General features: G+C 43.1%; 1 protein-coding gene across 1 annotated transcript in view; it reads right to left on the reverse strand.

The window, feature by feature from the left end:
* Positions 1-2,699: 2,699 nt before the first annotated feature.
* The window catches only part of LOC107573036 (glutamate receptor ionotropic, NMDA 2B-like), a 26,863-nt gene continuing 6,159 nt past the window's right edge, over positions 2,700-23,403 (reverse strand). Inside the window, exons 2-14 of the mRNA XM_016259478.1 lie at positions 17,279-17,422; positions 15,772-16,042; positions 15,135-15,318; positions 13,512-13,626; positions 13,230-13,438; positions 12,154-12,325; positions 11,067-11,220; positions 10,862-10,987; positions 10,497-10,726; positions 10,230-10,390; positions 8,436-8,623; positions 8,003-8,241; positions 2,700-6,716 (exon numbers count right to left, since the gene is read on the reverse strand). Coding sequence (XP_016114964.1) covers positions 4,731-6,716; positions 8,003-8,241; positions 8,436-8,623; positions 10,230-10,390; positions 10,497-10,726; positions 10,862-10,987; positions 11,067-11,220; positions 12,154-12,325; positions 13,230-13,438; positions 13,512-13,626; positions 15,135-15,318; positions 15,772-16,042; positions 17,279-17,422 — 4,179 coding nt within the window. The 3' untranslated portion in view covers positions 2,700-4,730. The remainder of the gene's footprint in view (positions 6,717-8,002; positions 8,242-8,435; positions 8,624-10,229; positions 10,391-10,496; positions 10,727-10,861; positions 10,988-11,066; positions 11,221-12,153; positions 12,326-13,229; positions 13,439-13,511; positions 13,627-15,134; positions 15,319-15,771; positions 16,043-17,278; positions 17,423-23,403) is intronic.

Below are 23,403 nucleotides of genomic sequence, written 5' to 3' on the forward strand. Positions count from 1 at the left end.
TACACCCCCACACACTACACACTGCACACTACACACTCCCACACTACACACTACACACTCTCACACTACACACTCACACACTACACACTGCACACTACACACTCACACACTACACACTCTCACACTACACACTACACACACTATGCACTCACACACTACACACTACGCACTACACACTTACACACTACGCACTACACACTACGCACTCACACACTACACACTCACACACTATGCACTCACACACTACACACTCACACACTACACACTCACACACTACACAATCTCACACTACACACTCTCACACTACACACTCACACTACGCACTACACACTTACACACTACGCACTACACACTACGCACTCAAACACTACACACTCACACACTACACACTACGCACTACACACTACACACTAGCTTGGGTTTAGGGGTCTGGAGGAGAGCGTACAGCAGCATTTGCACTGGTGTACATCTCTCCACACACACGTGTGTAGTAGTGTACTTGGACTAGTGTGCTGCACAGATGCTGCTGATTAACTCTTCCCAGGCGGATCTGCTGGGCCGCTCTGATTGGCTGGAGAGCGCGACAACTGGTCGGATGGGTCGTACCGGAGTCGCTCCGGTCGCACTGGTCGGTTAAGGTTGATTTTATAACAGCTGGGGTCACATGACGCTCCGCAATAATAACCCTGCGCTCCGCTCCTGTGGAGATGCTCGGCGGCTTCCATCACGGTTGCCATAGCAACTGCATCACAGCGGCCTAAGTGCGCATCGCTTACAGACTAAATACCAGTCTGTCTGTCTGTCGGTCCGTTTCTGTGCGTGTTCCGTTCTAAACTCTACATCAGATAAAGTGCTCTCACCATCAGGATGAGTTTGTTTCTTCATCAGGTTTGGAGAAATGCAGCACTGCATTAGTGTCTCAGCAGTGGATGCTCTGCAGTGAATGGGTGCCGCCAGAATGAGAGCTGATAAACACACCACAAGTAACAGGAGATATCTGTAAACTTAACACATAATGCCCTGCCCTACTGTTTAAACTCTTACAGTGTTCCTGACCGGAACAAACTAATAACAACGTGTGTCGTAAATGAAGTGAATTGTACTGTTTAGTAGTACTACTGAACGATTGCCGCCAGCGGATAGATTGGCTTGTCACCTCTGTACTGCTAGGCACTTCTCTCCATGTTCTACAGGCGGGCAGTGTGCTGCTCAGCAATGGTTTTTCCGTTTTGTGTAATTTAGAGCTATGCCTAACCCTGACAGAGGTGTGCTCTGCTGCAGTTCCTGCGGAGCCGCACCACAAACCCCACACACAGAATCTTTACTGGCCTTTCTGAAACTGCAGAAGCACACACCAGATCTGCAACACTTTTTGTAAAACACAGCACACTATTCTCTATGTAACAAACCAAAATCTAACAGGAAGTAATATTACAGCAAAGCTGTTTGCAAATGTTTGCTTTTGAGACGTGTTTGTGATGTTTTGAATGCAGCGCTTCATTTTGATGAGAGGCATTTTGCATTTTGTGAGCAGTTCTTGGATTTGTGTGTAAAGTTTTGAAAAAAGGCAACATTTTGAAACACACACACTCTCTCTCTCTCTCTCTTTCAGATTTTTTTCACTGAAAATGTCCTCATAAATCACCTTCTCGTTTAATACCTATGTCATACCCATGTTATTATACAAATTTGTGTCCTCATAAACCACATAAGCATGCACACACACACACACACACACACACACACACACACACACACAGTGTGAGTCATGTGTGAGGTGCTGCTGTACAGTGCAGTTCTCTGATTGTCCTGCGGAGGTCAGTGTCGTACAGCTCTTCCTGGCGTGTTGCACACTCGTTGCCTAGCGACCGCATTACCCGGCCTGAGGGCAGCAGTGTTGGCACAGAGCGGATGCTGAGAGAGTTTCACAGGTTCATCTGGTGTCTTCGGCACATAGAGCCGCGCGATCGCATGCAGTGGAGATGCCACGGGCTGTTGCCATGGCAACAGCTCACTCCAGGCCTCCATCAGCATCCTCATTCACTCATTTACATCTGGAGATGAATTACTGCACGCGCTGAGTGGACACTCGGCTCGAAATACATCCGTGAACTCAAACACTTTTATTATGTAACGGTGCTGCAGTCGGCAGGTTTATACAGGGATTGGAATCGTAGACTCGTAATGTACGTATAAAGGCACGGTCGCATCCAGTCGTTTCAATAAGAATCCACGCGATCGGGAACAAGCAGATTTCACAACATTTCGAAGCTGCTCACGTGAATCCGCTGCGATAATCAGAAATCTGCTCGAGTATGAGCTGCGCTTATTTGCCCGTCAAACTTCACTAGTGTATCTCTTGAAACCCTTTATAAATATTTTATTTTATCATTTTAAATAGTTTCCTGTAAAGCACTTTGACCGCTGTGTATGAAACGTGCATTGTAAATAAACTTGTCTGTGGTATTATTCTGTTGCTATGAAAAAGCTGCTTGTTTTGAAACTTTGTTATTAACAGAAACGGCAAGCGTTAATAAACTAGAATTCATTTTGTATTAGTAGTTTCCAGACTATCGAAGATTCAGAACGTTCTTCAACAGAAACGACAATAACTGAGCAGGAGGAAGAATTCTGATCTTTCACTTAGTAATTTTGTGTGTTATTAGCGTGTGCTGAGCTGCGGTGGTAATTTTGTAGCACCATGGCAGTGCCATAGCAACAAGAGTATTTAACAGAGAAGTCAGTGTCTCGCACACGCACACGCACACCTGACGAGCGACAAATTCATCGATCGTGTGGAGAAAATAACAGATGGAGTTTGTACCGTACCTATGTGAATAACAACAGGGCACTTCTTACCTGTAGAATAGTTCAAACCAGCTATACTTACCTTAGAATAATGAGAATATAGTAGTCAACAGAACATTAAAAGTTGCTTATATATTGCGAATACACTAGAAAAATGATAACTACAGCTATGCGTAATTGGCGTATTCCTCTATGAGCACAAGAAAATGTGATTTTCAAGCATATAGAGCTCAAGCTATAAGCATGGGAGTCATAGGGAACTCTGTGTGTGTGTGTTTGAATCTAAACTAAATAAGTTTTTAGGAAAACTCAAACATAGATCACTGCGCTAGGAACGCCGCCGGCTTCAACATACGAGAAGAAAACACCCTAAAACGCTTTGATATAATAATAATAATAATGCCCTAAAAATAAAAAAAGTTTAAAGACGTGGTTAGAGTTACTCTAACTGCAGAAACAATACAAGAGGAGATGTAAAGTTATTCTGCGGCAGACCTAAAGCGAGGACGGGACCTCACAGTAGCGTTACAATTAAAAACATCACACTCTTCACTTCACTACTAATCAGCTTTACAAAGTCAGTCAGTCAGTCCTTGGGAAGGGTTCAAAGCCCTGCTTCAGATCATTAAACACACTGTGACGGATGCTGGAGATCTGTGTGTGTGTTTACTTAGCTACACTTTGAGGACACTTTGAGGCCGATTGTTCGCTAAATCTGACAAAACCACCTTCTGTAAACATCCTGAAAGGTACAAATACATAAATAACGTAAATGCTTCTTTTTCAACGTTTTAGGGTTTGGGTGAGTTTATAGCAATTATGTCCTCATTTACATAGCTACGCAAACCTGTGTGTGTGTGTGTGTGTGTGTGTGTGTGTGAGAGAGAGAGAGAGAACCTGGAAACCTTCTCCAGCAGGCGACCAGACGTCTAAACACAATTTAAGAGAAACTTAGCAAGGAGTAATCGGTACACTAATCGAGTAAACTAAACATGTCCACGACAGCACTGCTCAGCTCTGTTACGCTGCAAAGGTAAATCCTTAAAATGAAGCCGGTTAGGAGGCGGTAAACTATCAGAATTAAGTAATTAACATGGATTTAAAAAGCAAACTATCGCTTAAAATATCACTTATCATGAGTTATAATGCTTTTGCTAAATTTTGCATATTTTATGTTTTTGTTATTTTGTTCTGTTTTTATCTTTATTTTGGTTATACTTGAAAAAGCTGTTTTAAAGGTAGACCTTGTCGGCTTATATAAAGAGAAATGTATTTACAACCAAAACAAAGAGAGGTGTTGATACTGTCATTTCATCTCCCTTGTTTCTCAGCTTCTGAGCGAGAGTCACGTGAGCGTAACCGAAGGCGTATCAACACGATTTCTCGTTGGATGTGAAATATCACGGCAGTAGAGACTCAAATATAAATGACGGCATAAAACAGAGTCTTGTGCACTTTCACGAATGCACGCGTGTTTCACGGCAGTAAACAGCATGGGAGAGGCTGTTGCCATGGATGCGTCGATCAATCCAGGTTGATGCGGAGACTGGATTGATCGTCACATTCAAAAATCCCTAACGCTCAGCAAAGGCCTCAGGAAAACGACAGACAAATGAAACCCAATTTCAATAACAGATTACCAGTCAGCAGTGTCTTCACAGCGTCTCTGAGGTACAGTTATTACCCTGTTTAAAAAAAAAATCAATGAGCATTTATTATGCTTTCATGATTGTATCTTCACAAAAGACAAGAGTACAGGACTGGGCTGTTCTGGTGGCCATCTGACGTGGCAGATGGATGTGCTCTCGTTCTTCTCACCAGCTCGTGGAGATGAACCCAACGGTGCAAGCGTGAACCTCACAGGAAATGACATTTTCAGTTCTCTCGAGTTCTGCGTGTCCTGCTAAGATCTGGACTTGTTCTCACACGTCAGACTCTATGCTAGAGAGCTTCTCGTACACGTGTCCGTTGCTGCCGGTGAACGGCCGAGGCGGGCCGAGGCTGAGCTTGCTGGTGTGGTGGTTCCCCATGCTCAGCTCCGCAGGGAAGCCCATGGGGCTGAGCAAATCCCCATGCTGCGACTGCTGCTGGGTGACGTAGTAGGACTTGGCACCGTGCAGCAGACACTGGTCGTCTCCGAACGTAGGGATGAATGGGTTGTGGTCGGTTCGGTCGGGATAGAGGGATTTAGATAAAGCGTGAACAGGCCCCTCCAGGAGTCCTCTGTCTCTCAGATCCCTCTCTCCCACCGAGCGCCGATGGGGTGCGTTCTGCAACCCAAATGGCGATCCTGCGCCCCTCTCGTAGAACAGCGGGTCTCTCTCCGTGTCCTGCTCGGGACACTCGAATATGTGTGCGAAGGAGGCGTCCATGCAGCGCTCCCGCTCCTTGAGGCTGATGCTGCGCGGTGGCGGTGCTGCACATAACATAGGCGGTGCGCCCATCCCAGTTAACTCTTCTCTCTGCAGGTCTACGAATGCGTCGTAGGAGTGTTGCCGGCGTAGCGGCTTCCCGCTGAAGGCCCTGCGGCGCTGCGCCGGCGTCTGGCCTCTACTGCCTCCCAGTTGCTCCAGCAGGTGGTTACTGTCCTCGCTGATGTCGTACAGGTTTCCGGACTTCTTGCAGGCTTCGCAACGCATGCAAGTGGCAGAACTGGGACGGCTGCTTCCGACTCTTCCTGCGGCTCCCGATGCCACACAGCCGCTTCCGACGTGCAGAACTCCGGCTCCGTGTTTGCTGCCTGCGCTACTGGCCCGACAGCTTCGACATTCCCGGTCGCCGCTCTCCAGTTTCTTGGGTTTGCTCTTTAGGAAGTCGTCTACAGACAGCAAACTGGTGCAGTTGCCTCCTGCTCCGCTGCCACCGCCGGGGCCATCGGTGAGATCCACATGCTCCCACTGTGGGATGCCTTTCTTGGGCCGGAACTGATCCAGGTAGAAATCCCTCAGGCTTTCCTTGTCCTGTAGCAGATATGAGGTCGAGCTCACACCTCGTTTGCGCTCGGATGGAGGCGAAGTCGAGCGGTGCCCGTGGTGGTGGTGGTGGTGATGCTGGCGGTGGCGGTGGTAACCCAGCTCGATCTCGTCGAGTTCCCTGCGGGACTTTGCCGACGCTGGACGCTTCTTCAAGCTGTCTCTATACTGCTTGCGTTTCTTAGCATTGCCCTCCAAATTGCCATAGGTGACGGTATGAGTGGAAATGTCAGACACGTCAGAGCGGATGTTTCCGTCGTCGGCTCCGCCACAGAACCGGTCGTGCCCTGCGATGTATCCCGAACTGGAAGCTCCACCTTTAAAGGAGAACTTCCCGTACAGGTCGGCCAGTCCCTGCTTCAATCCCAGCCCAGACGGAGGAGTCTGGCTCTGCAGCAGGTCGAATTTACTCATGTTCCTGTGCGTTAGTGCAGAGCGTGGCTGTGTGGTGAAGACGGGGGCTACGCCGCCGCCAAGGCTGTCGCAGTCAAACATGCCACCCTCCAGAGAACTGCTGGAGCCCAGGCTGTGGGGCCGGTTGGGGCCCGTCAGCCCCAGCGTGGAGCCCCCGTGGTGGTGCAGGTAGTGGTCCTGGTACAGGTTGCTGTCCTTCAGGTGCAGGTTGCCGAAGGTGCGCTCCACCTCGCTGATGTAGTCGCTGAACATGTTGTCGTCGGGCAGGTAGGAGGCTTTGCAGTCCGAGTGTCCGGCCAGGCTGCGGCGGTGCTCGCTGGTGTCATACACAGAGGACTCTCGGCGGATGAAGTCCAGCGCGCTGTGCGGGGAGCCGTTGACCCCGGAGAGGGATGCCATGTTCTTGGCAGTGCGCAGCAGACGCAGGATATTCGAGTGTGTGTTGTTCATGGTAGCCGAGGGCGAATTGAGCGCTGAACTCTTATCTTCGATTTCTACTCCGTGAATGCAGCTGTAAATCTCCTGAGAGAGGAAGAGAGAGACCTTTCAGTGTTCAGACAGCCTCTTGAAACTGTATTGTGCACTAATCCGAAGTAGGGCTGGACGATATGGCCAAAATGTACACTACCAGTTACAAGTTTTTGAACAGTAAGATTTTTTATGTTTTTAAAGAAGTCTCTTCTGCTCACCAAAGCCTGCATTTATTTGATCCAAAGTACAGCAAAACAGTAATATTGTGAAATATTTTTACTATTTAGAATAACTGTTTTCTAAGTGAATATGTGTTAAACTGTAATGTATTTCTGTGATGCGCAGCTGTATTTTCAGCATCATTCCTCCAGTCTTCAGTGTCACACGATCTTCAGAAATCAGTATAATATGCTGATCTGCCGATTATCAATATTTAAAACAGTTGAGTACATTATTTTCAGGATTCTTTGATGAATAGAAATATCCAAAGATCAGCATTTATCTGAAATAAAAAGCTTTTGTAACATTATACACTATTCCATTCAAAAGCTTGGAATCAGTATAATTTTTTTTTTGAGGGGAAATAAATTATATAAATTAATACTTGTATTTAGCAAGGATGCTTTAAATTGATCAAAAGTGATGATAAAGACCTTTATAATGCTACAAAAGATTTCTATTTCAGATAAATGCTGTTCTTCTGAACTTTCTATCCATCAAAGAAACCTGAAAAAATTCTACTCGGCTGTTTTCAACATCATAATAATAATAATAAATACTTTTTGAGCAGCAAATCGGAATATTAGAATGATTTCTGAAGGATCATGTGACTGGAGTAATGATGCTGAAATTTCAGCTTTGATCACAGGAATAAATTACATTCTATATCAGAATATTTCTATAATATTTTAGAAATAATAAATGATCACCATTTATTTGTATCTAGCCTTCATGCGAACAAGAAATGTGAAATCAGCGTCAAATAAACGTAAGACTCTCAGACTCACCTTATTAATAGTAATATCTTAACTTTATACTATAACATAGGCTGATTATTCTTATAGATTGAAACAAAAGTGCTTCAGCCAGGACGAGAAAAAAATAACATGAAAAGGGTTGCTGCAGAAAACAGAAAAAGAGTAAGCAACAACAAAAACATGTTGCTGGAGACAGTCTTATTGAAATTGCAAATTGATTTAAATATGGGAAATGTGTTTAAAAATCATATCACCGTAACTGAAAGTAATTGTATGGCGATATATATTGATGCTGAATGATTGTCCAGCCCTACTGCGACGCTGTGTTTTTCTGAGGTGTGTCTGTGGGGACAGAATTACCCTGCTGAGGGTGAAGGTGAGCCCTGGTTTCCCAGAACACGTGCCCATGAAGCAGAAGCGCAGGTGCCAGTAGAAGACGTGCTCAGCGATGAAGGTGATGAGCGACAGAGCCATGGCAGCACCCAGCATGTAGAACACACCCGCCATATTGTCCACGTCCAGCTGACTGCTCATCACTTCATTCTTCTCGTGGTGGCAGATCCCGGTGAGCCAGAGAGCCTCGAACTCCTCCATATCACCTGAGACACACACACACACACACGTTATAAAGGATGATGAAACAGTGTGCTCCTACACACTGGGTCTGTTACAACAATGAGTTTGGTTTGTATTTGAAACAAAGGCTGAGGTAATTCAAAGCTGCTGGGTTATTATGAATAGTGAGCAAGCTGGCAGATGACATCTGATGTGAATGACTCAACATGAGCAGTACCGTCTCCAAAGAGCTGCAGGATGGCGAGGTCCACCTGTCTTTTCCAGCCCGACTCTTTCTGGATGGCGATGCCATAGCCGGTGGAAGCGAACACTTTCCCGGAGCCGATGGTGACCAGCTTACAGCCCTCATCTCTGCCCGCCATGTAGTTCAGCACCGCCGCGTCATAGATGAAGGCATCCAGCTTCCTGCACGCATTCAGAACACGCACAGATGATGTCTTCATGCTAACACTTCATTTTAATGACCACTATGAATTAGTTGCATAGTGACCATTTTTAGTACTTCTAAAACACGCAAAATGAGTGTGAATGCGCAAGGGCTAATTTTGAGCTACACGCACAAAAATAGTGGGAAAAAAATGTAAATTTTAGTCAAATTTAAGGTTTTCATCAAAATGAGCTCATTAAGCCCTCGACTAGCGATCCCAATGTTCCAAATAGTAATGAACCATCTAAAATTATCTTTTTGCACATTTTCCGTGAGGAGTACCTTTTCTCCACTCGCTTCTCGACAGCATAGCAACACCCTAGCAACTTCTCCCAGGTACCCTAGCAACTCCTTAGCAACCACACTGTGTACCCTGGCAACCACATAGCAATACCTTAGCAACCACACAGAGTACCTTAGCAACTGCCACCCAGGGTACCCTAGCAACCGCATAGCAACACCCTAGCTACCACCCCAGGTACCATAGCAACCAACCTAGTAACCACCCCAAGTAACCTAGCAACCACATAGCAACACCCTAGCAACCACGCAGAGTATTTAGTCATTTAGCAAATGCTTTTATCCAAAGTGACTTACAAATGAGGACAACGGAAGCAATCAAAATCAACAAAAGAGCAATGATATGCAAGTGCTATAACAAGTCTCTAACACAGTACACATAGCAAGGTTTTTTAAAAATGATATAATAAATAAAAATAAAACAGCTAGAATAGAAAAAGATTAGAGAAGCTGGTGTTATTTTGTTAAAGAAAACAAGCAGTTAGTAAATGAATAGAGTGCAAGACTAATTTAAGCTTCCGTTCTAGTATACACATACAGTATATACAGAATTACTGTATTTAAGTATTCACGCAAACATAATCCTGTTCTGTCTTAAGTGAACGTTTGGGGAAAACACCTGATGTGTAACATTATATTAGACCCGTGCATTACAGTAGGACTTACTATACAGGCCGTCTGTGGCATTAATGTTAATCTACCACACTGCTCTTAATTGAACTGCTTTTGTAGGTTTGATAATCAATTTATTTGTAATAAACACATCAAAGTAATTTTACATTTGATTATTTGTATTTCTTACTTGAACGCTTTTGTTTAGATGTAGGCCTAAAATAAAACATTTTTTGCATGTGTTCTAATAAAGATAAGATAAAACAAAAAACAGCTACATTGTAACTATTAATACAGTAATTATTTTTAAAACAAGAAGTGGAGGAAAAGACGTAACGTTGCTCTGTGATTTGCTTTGGAATCTTCAGAAAACTTGAACTCGATTTTTCTCAGAATCTACTTTGCTGGCTCCATCAACTTCAAACAGCTGTAGCTCTGTCAGATTCCAACAGATCACACTCATTTTTGAAAATGTGCTCATTGTGACTCATCTTACCAGCACTTGTCTTATTCTGCACGATCTTATCGTAGATCTCTTCATCCTCACACCTGATCTTAACCACTACTAACTATTAATAAGCAGCAAGCTAGGAGTTTATTGAGGGAGATCTCTTAAAGTGTTGCCATTTTGATTAATGACTGATCGAGAGGCACATCAGAGAAGCGTCTCACCCTGATTTCAGACTGTACAGCGCTTCATTCACGTTGCGCTGGTGGAATTTGACCATGTAGGAGTGCATCTCTCTGTAGTTATTGCGGATGTTTCTCTCTGTGCTGCCGTTGGGCACCGTCCCGAAGCGAAACGGCGGGGAGAAGTCGTTGGGTCTCTGAAACTGAGGACAAACCAACAGCACAACGGTGAGCGGACAGACAGACTGACCAGAAATCAGAATATCCGCTCTACCTGAAGAAGTACAGCTGTATCGTCTATTAGAGCACCTTTTTGTCGCTGAGGCCCGACACCTGGTCTACGTACTCTTCCTGGATCATAAACGCGGCCAGGTTAGCAGTATAGCTGGCCAAGAAAATCACAGCAAAGAAGGCCCAGACGGACACCATAATCTTGCTGGTGGTTCCTCTGGGGTTCTGCACTGGCACGGAGTTATTGAAGACCAAACCCCAGAGCAGCCAGATGGCCTTTCCGACAGTGAACGACGGACCTCCGGCCTCTGAGAGCACAGAAGCACAACACAAGTGACTCCACCAATGGAAAGGCTGTGTGACATGAGCCATGAGCAAAACTACAGAAGAACTGCATGGCATTAAAGTTTGGAAATTACGATCAATAATGAATGGCTCTGTACCTCTGCCGTCGATGAGACGGCGATTGTAGCCCACGGGACTGAAGTATTCGAAGATGAACACGGCGATGGCACAAACCAGCAGCAGCATGACGAACATCATGATCCAGACGTCCGCGCTGAACGGCTCTGTGGACGGAGAACAGACACACATGTTAACAGATACAGACAGCAGAGAGCAAGAGACGGACGGAGGAGAGCGGCTCACCGAGGAATGCAGACGGAGACACGGTGCCGTTGCTCCGAGACACCATGACACTGATGCCTGTCTCTATGAAGGGCACGGAGAAATCAATGACCTCTGACCTCTCCTCATTGATGGTCAGCGAGCCGACAGCCATGTGAGCGTTCTTCAGCACCACCTGCAGACAGACAGACAGGTTAGAGATGGACAGACAGACTGACAGTCAGACAGACAGACATGTGAGAGACAGACAGACAGGCAAGTGAGATACAGACAGACAGACAGGTGAGATAGAGACAGACAGGTGAGAGACAGACAGACAGACATACAGACAGACAGGTGAGATAGAGACAGACAGACAGGTGAGAGACAGACAGACATACAGACAGGTGAGATAGAGACAGACAGACAGGTGAGATAACAGACAGACAGGTGAGAGACAGACAGACAGGTGAGATAGAGACAGACAGACAAACAGGTGAGAGACAGAGAGACAGACAGACAGTTGAGATAGAGACAGACAGACAGGTGGGATAGCGACAGACAGGTGAGAGACAGTCAGACAGACAGGTGAGAGACAGACAGACAGACAGGCAGGTGAGATAGAGACAGACAGACAGGTGAGATAGAGACAGACAGGCAGGTGAGAGACAGACAGGCTAGCTTCATTCCCAGCATTCATAGCTGCACCGTGTTGACATGAGGACAGCTATGGAGACGTGCACAGCAGATATGAGACGAGAGATTCTAGATCAACAACAAACAGTAAGTGGGTTATCACACTGTCTCTCTCTCTGTCTGTCTCTCGCTCTCTCTGTTGGTAATTTTAGCTCTAAATACCTGAACTTCACTTCACACGACTAAACTGGGGCATGACCATGTGTGTGTGTGTCTTACGATGGGATGGCAGTGAAAGAAACGTAGATTGAAATCAAGAGCATTTTTTTAGCATAAAGACACACACAGCTGTCTAAATGAGGACATTGCATACTCTATTAAGTCTTTGATTGTTTTTATAGACAGCTAATTATAAACACTATCTCCTAACATGAACACACACAAACCCTCCCAGACACCGATCACAGTTCCTGACTTCATTTATAAGCTGTACCTCTCCCACCATCCCGTTCCACGTGCCGTTGATCTTCTTGCCGTGTTTGCCGTTGGTGACCAGATAAAGGTCGTAGGTGAACTTCACAGACTTGGCGATCTTCTTCAGGATGTCGATACAGAAGCCTTTACAGCAGCGCTTGATGTAGATGCCAGAATCCCCCGTCTGATTCCTGACAGACAGACAGAGACACACGTGAGTGATCTGACAAATTTCTGTATTAACCCTCTGGTCATGTTCGCTCATGACCAGAGGGTTAATACAAAAAAAGTTTGGAAATGTTAAAAATCGCTACTTCATCAGAATGGTACGAAACTCGTGACCTTTATGGCAATCGCCCATGTGACCCCCCAAAAAATCATAGACTACATTTGAAAAAGCTAAATGGTCATAAAAAAATAGTCACACTTGTGTTGTTCATGGTCAAAAATGACCACCATTGGAAATGAATGGGAAATACGCAAAAATACAAAAACACGTTTTTGTGTGTACAATCTATAAATCAACCACAATAGAGAAAAAAGTGCACAGCAGTGAAGGGGTGACAAAACTTAAGCAATTACGTCTGAAAACACTGCTCAGTAACTAAGGAATGCACAGCACTGAATATATATGGCTATACAGCCATCTAATGGCTACACCACGGTACTACAGATGAATTTTTTTCCACAAGGTGGAACAAATCTGCATCAGTTCAATGGATTTTAAATACTTTTGCTCTATTTTTAACGTAAATAGTGCACTGATTGAAAAAAATATATAAAATGATAATTGCTCTTTTTTACGTTCTATACAGAAAACAGTCCGTAATTTAGATATGAATATTAATTAGTAACATGAAATACACTCAAAATGCAAAATATGAAAGAAAAAACGTTACTGAAATGAAATATAGTATATTGATTTCACAAAAGTAAAATGATTACAGGATTGTATGGGGTCCGGTACAAATGAACAACACCATAGGGTTATTAATGCATCAGGCGTTTGTGATCAGATCAGTGAAACCACAGACGGAGGTCATCGTTTCAAGAGAGAATGAGTGTGTGTGTGTGTGTGTGTGTGTGTGTGTTTACAGTGATTTGAGCTGCTTGCGGCAGGGAACCGTGTTCCTCATGCAAGTGCCACTCAGTGGATCCACTTCCTCCACCATCACGAACGGAGCCTCCTCCAGCGTCACGATGGACAGATGATCGTCCTCACGGCTCTCCGTCCCAGAGTACAGCTCGAACCGCGGCCACACGTGAAACTTCATCGACAGAGAGCCGTTCTCCCACTTACCCACCTGCACACACACGGATGTTACTCACTCGTTTGAGATCATACACCCAGCTCGTTCACATTCACACGGCTCTTACTCTGTCCCACTGCCTGTCCTTGTTCAGCAGGATGATCACCAGTTTGGGGTGCATCTGATAGCCGTCCTCACTGAAGGAGAGATTCCGGCCCTCGAACGTCACGTTCATCAGATACCTGAGAAACACACCGCGCATCATTAACACACACACACGCTCACGGCCAAAACACTGCTGCGATATCACACCCACAGATGAATAACAACATGAAGAACACTATCAAAGTAATAATAATTACAAAACAATAATACATTTCTGTTTGTGACATTTTGAATGCAGCGCTTCATTTTGCAAGAGATGAGAGGCATTTTGCATTTTGTGAGTGCGATTCTTGGATTTGTGTGTGAAGTTTTGAAAAATGTGTGTAAGCAGCTGAAAAAAACTGTAATAAGACAAATAATACTACATTTACATTTACATTTAGTCATTTAGCAGACGCTTTTATCCAAAGCGACTTACAATTGGGGGATACATAAAGCGATTCTTCTTAAAGAGGCAAACAGACACAAGAAGTGGTTGTAATACCAAGTTCTTAGACATTGTTCAAATAAGTACAAGCTAGAAAGAGAAGGAATAAATAAAGAGTTTTTTTTTATTTTATTTTTTTATTATTTTTTTTTTTATGATGAAGTCAAGTAGCTTCGAAAGAGATGAGTTTTCAGCTGTCGCTTGAACATTGTCAGGGATTCAGCATTCCGGAGAGGGGTGGGAAGATCGTTCCACCAGCCAGGAATGGTGAACAAGAATGTTCTGGAAAGTGATTTTGAGCCTCTCTGTGATGGTACCACGAGGCGTCGCTCACTAGCGGATCTCAGACTTCTGGAGGGGATGTAGATTCGTAGTAGTGAGTGGAAGTAGGTGGGTGCTGAGCCTGTGGCTGTTCTATATGCAAGCATCAATGTCTTGAACTACTAATAGTGAACGAAAAATAAAATATTATTAAAAAGAAGAAATATTAAAATAAATAATCTGTCTGTAATGAGTGTGTTAATAACAACAGAAGAAAGAAGAAATAATTTAAAAACAGTAAAAGTAATAATAATAACGATACAATTACTACCATTAATAATGTACTAATAAATATAACAATTAATAATGAAAAAAGGAAGGATAATAAAGAAAAAACGAGAATAAATAAGAAAAAAATAATAATAATACTAAAATAGGACAAACAATAAGTAAGAAGCAAAACAAACGAATGGATAGAAAATGGCAATGATCGCTGTCATCTGTCTGTCAGTACTTATTGATGTTTTTATGGTTTCATTGTGTGACATATGTATTCTGTTGTTATGGCAACCACAACCACTGCAGCTTCCAAACTCCTCCTCTGTGTTACCATGGAAACCATCGCCATGAGAGAGAGAGAGAGAGAGAGAACAAGCTGCTCTATATCACATCTCCTCACAGATCTGAGAAAGACTCACTCTCACACACACACACACACACATACAGTCAGTGTTAGTGTTATAGTGAGTGTGTGTGTTATATATATATATATATATATATGTGTGTGAGTGTGTGTGTGTGTGTGTGAGAGAGAGAGTGAGTGTATGTGTGTGTGTGTGTGTGTGTTTGTGAGTGTGTGTGTGTGTGTGTGTGTGTGTGTGAGAGAGTAAGTCTGACCTGAGCACCTCGTTGCTGATGGGGCTCTTCTTGTCCGGGGCCCCGTGGCACTCAGATTTGAGCAGTGTGTGTGGCCCTCGGTCTATCATCATGGTGGAGGTGGCCGAGGCGATCACAGCCACACCGTCACGAACACGCGCCTCCAGACCGTAATCCCACTCGTCGTAAGACACCGAGATCATGCCTGCGCAGACGACACACGCTTTATCAGCTCAGTCAAACACAACCAGAAACACTAAACAAACTTCAGCGGAAATGCAACATCCAACTGGATTTCACCAACATTTTCATCAGTTTGATTTGATGTACCAAAAACTAAAACTGACATAAAAATGAATTAAACCTACAATCAGCTCAATCAGCTCACGATATGCCGATATTTTTCAACGCTTTATGACCACTAGCACACCCTGAGCACATGTGAGTTAATGTATTCCTCTTATCGGCAAGACATATCGGCATAATTTTTCATATCGGTCTGATGCCGATATTTACATTTTAACCCGTTATCGGCCGATTCCGATATCGGTCCGATAATATCGTGCATCCCTAATCTCAACACACAAAAAGCATCTAAAACATCAACATAGAGAACTCAACTGAATACAGGTAAGTCCATACCCTGCCAGAGTCTCACCTGTGGGAAACTCGGCCGGGATGTGATCGGCGTCTCCCGCCACCAGAGACGGGGCGATCCAGGTGTAGCCGTAGCCCGTCAGGCCCACCGAGTGCGCCACCTCCAAGATGATGTTGGCCTCCTCTTTGGTGGAGTAGAGCAGGATGACGGGGCTCTGCAGCTTCTTCAGCTGGTTCTGGATCTTGGCGTCTCCGTCGTCCACAGACATGTCCAGCAGCAGCACCTCCTCCAGCTCCCAGCCCACAAAACTGTTCTCGATGGTGCTGCGGATCTGAGGACGGGGGCACATCATACACACACATGAGATCTGATGGATTTCTTTCTTCGGCTTCAATTGACTGTAACGTTAGATCTTAATGTTCTCAGGGTTCTCGAATTACCCGGAATGAATGAGAAACCGCTTCAGACGATTTAGTGTGTGCAGAGAACCGAACGAATCATTCAAAGTGATTTGCGAACCAATTCAGACCGCTTTGCAGGCTTGTTTGTTCAAGACCTTGAACAGAATCGACTCAAAAGAGTGATTCATTCGCAACTGGGGCATCTTTCATGCTCCAGATAAAAGAGACAGAGAAACTACGTGTTTCTTAACATGTACAGCATACAAATTGTAAAAAAAAAAAAGTAACGGAAGGAAGGCCGCTCACTGTAGCGAAGTAAAAGTACTTTTTTTTTCAGTTACACTTAATCCCCAAACAGCAGAGAAACTAAGTATATTTACTCCGTTACATTTACTAAATGAATAATTTTTTTTGAAAAACTGTACTTTTAAGAGTAGATTTAAATATGGGTACTTTTACTAACACACTGCTAAGACATTAATATGCACACTCCATGTAAAAGTGAATTTTGCATTCGATGTCCCCTTTAAAATTAAAATAATCCTAATTCAAGTGATGAAGGATAGCAAAAGTGAGATGTTGAGCACTAACGTTACTGTAAGGTTAACCCTGCCTGCTTTAAATGTTTCAAAATGATTAAAGCTCCGTTCACACCAAGAACGATAACTATAAAGATAACTATATTAGTGTATAGGCTATATAACACCAGTCAGTTTATGTTAAGCGCACACTAGTCTGCCGCTTTAAATCCTCTCGAGCTCGTGATCACAGGATGGATTCTGATTGGCTGTCAGTGTTTGTATCATTCATCAGCTGGAAAAAAATCGTTCTTAAAGTGATTCCAACGATATCGTTTCTCTGTGCCTTTATCGTTATAGCTGTGGTGGTGTGGACACTTTCTTTAATATTGAGAACGATTTTTAGAACGATATCTTTATCGATATGTTTATAGTTATCGTCCTTGGTGTGAATGGGGCTTAAAAGATGAAAACATTCATTAGAAATTTAGAAAAGTAATCAAAACATAATCAAAATTACTTTAGTAATTGAAAAATTGCACTACTTATTACATTTTAAATAAAGTAACTTGTAATCTGTAACCTATTACATTTCCAAATGTAACCTTCCCAACACTGCACACACACACACACACACAGCATCTTTACCTTGGTAACAAAGTCCTGGTAGCCGGGGTAGTATGTGGTGACGATGGAGAAGATGTACCAGTCGTACTCCTCCATGATGTTGAGCATGACAGACGCCTGCTGCTCGATGGAGGGTCCGAATTGAAAGAACATGGAGTTATCGTCCTGCAGAGAGACACACAGGAGTCATGATCGTTTATATCATCACTTATCGTCCAGTGCTATATAATTGGCCAGGTTGAGCAGGTGGTGATCACATGACCTGCAGGGTCACGTGACCGGACATTCACACACGTTACAGACGTTCACATTCGGGCCTCTTCGTTAAACGCTCCCGTCACTATCCCGTGTTTGTGCCGTTATGTCACACATAATGTGCATTCTCTAATTAAACTCATGCGCATGTAATTAGTCCTTACAGCTTAATTAGAGCTGACCTCATTCTGATGCTCATTTTTAATTAAATAGTTGGCTCTTTTTAACGAGACCATTAGAGACGCTATTAGCGCCTAAACCAGATCAACACGGGGAAACTACGTGAGACTCACAGCCGAGAACATCATCACCAGTCCATAATCCATGCATCTGTGCATCTGCTGTTGTCTCTCTCATCACAATCCAGCCACATATTAGTTTAGAGCTGATTAAACGCTGCTTGATCTGTGCAGATTTCTCTCCTGATTCACACCAGAACACTTCTTCACTGGAGGAAGCGTTATTATGGATTATGGACTCTATGTATTTTAGTTAAAAACATCTTGATGATGGATTTGTCTCAGCTTTTGTCTTCTCAAGATGTTTAATTTAATTTAATCTAATGTTATTAATTTAATAATATTAGAGTTACAATTACCAACATGAGATAATACATGAAATGGTTCAAATACAGAATAGATAATGTGATATCAGACAGAGAGCGACAGTCTGAGGTGATGTGAGTGTGTAACAGCCCCTCACACACACACACACACACACACAAGCAGTTCTTCCGCTGTCACACTGTGGCTACACACTGCTTTGGCAGCTGTGCTTCTCTGACTATCACACACACACACACACTCTCACACACACACACACGCACTCTCTCTCTCACACACACACACACACACACATGATAACTAATTTGAGTCACATTCTGACAAGCTCCTAAATTTTGACAGATTGATTTTTTTCAATTCGAGTTTATGTTCATATTGAATGCCTTTTCTGAGGTAAATGTGACGTTACTTGACATTATTGATCTCAAGCTGTTTTACTGATGTTATTCCGCGGTTGAAACACTAATGGATGTATTCCATGATTCATGATTGATTTCATTTCTTCTGATGTTCATTTATGTTTATTTGCTGCTGTAACTAGTAGTAAAGAGGAAGATATGATCACTTCAACTATCTTAATTTGTGTTCCGAAGACGAACGTATGTCTTACAGGTTTGGAACGACATGAGGGTGAGTCATTAATGACAGAATTTACATTTTTGGGTGAACTATCCCTTTAAACTGTCTAGAATGGCAGCTGAGCCCCTGAACCCCCCTGAACTTCTCCCAAATTAAAGAATTTCCAATACATGTATTGTCTTCAAAAGTGGTCCTGACTACTAATGTTTAGTAAAGTTCACACAGCAACAGTGTGTGTGTGTAGAGTGTGTAGTGTGTGTGTAACAGATTGTGGCATCCTGACAGCAGGCATCTTATCCATTCATCATATCATCATGCAAAACTAAGAATTACAATCATTGTAATGTGACGATCAAATATAAGTTTGAGCTCATCTACGCATCTCTACACTACAGTGATTTGGGTCACCAGTAGCAAACAATGGAGCGTGCTCTGCTGGACAAACTAAGTAATTACACCATTAAGAAGCATTTCATCTGTGTAATGGCGGCGCTCATTGTTTATTCAGGAAAAAGGTCTATATGTTCTGTTAAAAAAAATTCATATCTGCGGCATATTCACCGATACCGATATATCTGCGACAGGCTCGTATGGGCCGATAAAATTGGCAAAACAATATATCGGTTGGACTCTAATTCTAATGAGTCTAACTAATAAAATTCAAACATTATTAAAAAAAGTGAACTCTCAGTAATAAAATAAGAACAAATAAACTAATTAGTGCACAGACAAATGCAATAGAACAACTTTAGAATGCCTTGAGTGCGAAAACAGTGTGTGAGTACCGAATAAAGTTCTCTTTCACCTCTTCTTGTGCTTGAATTGTTTAAAGTCGCTTGAATGTTTACAATGGCAAGACTTAGAAACATGCATCACTCTATGATGGTTAACTTTGCAGCTAATCCACGAATCATGTACATGCCGAACTGTGAGGCCTGGTCCGTATGGTTCACAGATCAACTACGATCTGTTTAAACACAGAGGACAGAACATTTACATTTAGTCATTTAGCAGACGCTTTTATCCAAAGCGGCTTACAATTGGGGAATACATAAAGCGATTCTTCTTAAAGAGGCAAACAGACACAGGAAGTGCTTGTAAAACCAAGTTACAAGCATTTGTTCAAATAAGTACAAGCTAGAAAGGAAAGGAATAAATAGAGAGAAAGACAAAGCTTTTTTTTTCATTTGAGATGAAGTCAAGTAGTGTCGAAAGAGATGAGTTTTCAGCTGTCGCTTGAAAATTGTCAGGGATTCAGCGTTCCGGATAGCGGTGGGAAGATCGTTCCAGCAGCCAGGAGTGGTGAACGAGAATGTTCTGGAAAGTGATTTTGAGCCTCTCTGTGATGCTACCAGAGGCGGCGCTCACTAGCGGATCTCAGACTTCTGAAGGGGATGTAGATTCGTAGTAGTGAGTGGAAGTAGGCAGGTGCTGAGTCAAGTCAAGTCAAGTCAAGTCACCTTTATTTATATAGCGCTTTTAACAATACAGATTGTGACAAAGCAACTGAACAGCATTAATTAGGAAAATAGTGTCAATAATGCAAAATGACAATAGTAAACACTCATTTTTCAGTTAAAGACAGTTCATCATTGAATTCAGTGATGTCAACATCCAGCTCAGTTTAAATAATATCTTTGCAATTATGTCAACGATAACGCTGGAAATGAAGTGTCCCCAACTAAGCAAGCCAGAGGCGACAGCGGCAAGGAACCAAAACTCCATCGGTGACAGAATGGAGAAGAAACCTTGGGAGAAACCAGGCTCAGTCGGGGGGCCAGTTCTCCTCTGACCGCTGAGTCTGCGGCTGTTCTATATGCAAGCATCAATGTCTTGAACCGTAACCGGTAGCCAGTGCAAGGAGATAAAGAGAGGTGTAACATGGGCTCTTTTGGGCTCATTGAAGACCAGTCACTGTGGCCGCCTTCTAATTTGCACAGCCAATAGTCTATAGCAGGGCAATTGCTCAAATCGAAACTACAGTTCGCACTTAAAAGGCTAGTTCACCAAAAAATGAAAATTCTGTCATTAATTACTCACCCTCATGTCGTTTTAAACCAGTAAGTCCTCCATTCATCTTCGGAACACAAATTAAGATATTTTTGATGAATTCTGACAGCTCTCTGACCCTCCCATAGACAGCAATGTAATTACCACGATCAAGGTCCAGAAACGTAGCAAGGAGATCGGTAAAATAATCCATGTGACATCAGGGGTTCAACCGTAATTATACGAAGCTACGAGAATACATTTTGCATGCAAAGAAAACAAAAATAACGACTTTATTCAACAATTCATCTCCTCCGCGTCTGTTTACTTGGATACTTGTCAAGAAAGCCATTCTGACATCATTTTATGTATATTTTCTCAAGAAGATGCAATAGAGAACTCAATCTGGTACTTGTGTGCTATTGAAGCAGTACAACCAGACCAGCAGAAACCAAAATAAAGCAACACAAACCAGCATAAACCAGCACAAACCCAAATAATGCAGAACAAACCAACATAAACCAGTACAAGTCAGCATAAACCAGCGTATGACAATATAAACCTGTATAGACCAACTCAAACCAGCACAAGCCAGAGTAAACCAGCCTGGATCTCTCAGTACAGAGAATCATTCTAGCATAAAGTGACAGTTCACCCAAAAATTGGTTCATTCCTCATGTCACTCCAAACCTGAAAGATATTATGAAGAACACTGGGGCTCAAAAAACAATGGAGCCCATTGACTTCCATCACACGGACACTGAGACACTCCTCAAAATATCTTCTGTTGTTCCACTGAAGAATCAGAATCAGAATCAGAATGAGCTTTATTGCCAGGTATGTTAACACATACGAGGAATTTGTTTTTGTGACAGAAGCTTCCATAGTGCAAAAGAATGACAGTGACAGAACAAAAACACAGATAAAAAAATAAATAATAAATAAAAAATTACAAATAAAATAAAATATAGAACAAGTAAATAAGGAATGCAATATACAAATGGACAATTGTATGTACAGGTATATTACAATCGATAGTTTTGTATGTACAGGTATATTAGTGCAAAATTGAAATGTAGACTAAGTATGTGTGTTACATAAATAAGTGTGTAAGTGTATAAATAATGTTGTGTGATCCACAGTTATTGTCAAGTGTTCATGAGATGGATGGCCTGAGGGAAGAAACTGTTCCTGTGTCTGGTCGTTCTGGTGCTCAGTGCTCTGTAGCGTCGACCAGATGGCAACAGTTCAAAGAGGCAGTGTGCTGGATGTGAGGGGTCCAGAGTGATTCTGCCAGCCCTTTTGCTCACTCTGGACGAGTACAGTTCTTGGAGAGAAGGGAGGGTTGTACCAATGATTCGCTCAGCAGTCCGGACTACCCTCTGTAGTCTTCTGAGGTCAGATTTGGTAGCTGAGCTGAACCAGACAGTTATAGAAGTCTGGCAGGTTGAATTTCCTCAGCTGGCAAAGGAAGTACAGCTTCTGCCGGGCCTTTTTAACAATGGAGTCAATGTGAGTGTCCCACTTTAGGTCCTGAGAGATAGTGGTGCCCAGGAACCTGAATGACTCCACTGCAGTCACAGTGCTGTCCATGATGGTGAGTGGGGGGAGTGCAGGGGGGTTTCTCCTGAAGTCCACGGTCATCTCCACAATTTTGAGCATGTTGAGCTCCAGATTGTTGAGACTGCACCAGACAGCCAACTGCTCCACAGTGCTGGGGGATGGTGTCTTGTAGTTGGTGATGTCTTTCAGAACTTTCCACACTGAAGCAGGATCGCTAGAAAATAATTGGTTCCTTAGCTTTCCAGTATAATTTCTCTTTGCCACTCAGATATCCTTTTCCAGTGTGTATTTGGCCTGTTTATACAAACCCAATTCCAAAAGTACAAATTGTGAGTAAAAAAGGAATGGAATAATTTACAAATCTCATAAACTTATATTTTACTCACAATAGAATATAGATAACATATCAAATGTTGAAAGTGAGACATTTTGAAATGTCATGGCAAATATTGGCTCATTTTGGATTTCATGAGAGCTACACATTCCAAAAAAGTTGGGACAGGTAGCAATAAGAGGCCGGAAAAGTTAAATGTACATATAAGGAACAGCTGGAGGACCAATTTGCAACTTATTAGGTCAATTGGCAACATGATTGGGTATAAAAAGAGCCTCTCAGAGTGGCAGTCTCGTCCAGATCGGTGGCAGCAGCTTCAAAAACACTCCAATCAGTGAGGTCGAAACCGGCTTGTAAATCCCACTCTGCTTCATTAGTCCATCTTTTTACAGTACTTAATACAGGTTTAGCTGATTTCAGTTTCTGCCTTTAGGTTGGTATAAGATGAACCAAACAGTGATCAGAGAGCCCCAAAGCTGCCCGTGGGACAGAGTGATATGCATCCTTTATTGCTGTGTAACAGTGATCCAATATATTACTGTCTCTGGTGGGACATGTGATGTGCTGTCTGTATTTTGGCAGTTCACGGGAGAGATTTGCTTTATTAAAGACCCCGAGAATGATTAAAACAGAGTCCGGGTGTTGTTGTTCTGTCTCTGTGATCTGATCAGCGAGTTTCTGTAAAGCTGAGCTCACGTGCGCTTGGGGAGGAATGTAAACACTGACGAGAATGAACGAGCAAAACTCCCACGGCGAGTAGAAAGGCTTACAGTTAATGAAAAGTGCTTCTAGATCGGGACAGCACATCTTCTTTAACACGGTTACATCTGTACACCACCTTTCGTTGATGTAAAAGCATGTCC

This window comes from Sinocyclocheilus grahami, unplaced genomic scaffold (assembly GCF_001515645.1).
Source record: "Sinocyclocheilus grahami isolate Dianchi unplaced genomic scaffold, SAMN03320097.WGS_v1.1 scaffold1854.1, whole genome shotgun sequence".
In the NCBI taxonomy this organism is placed as follows: domain Eukaryota; kingdom Metazoa; phylum Chordata; class Actinopteri; order Cypriniformes; family Cyprinidae; genus Sinocyclocheilus; species Sinocyclocheilus grahami.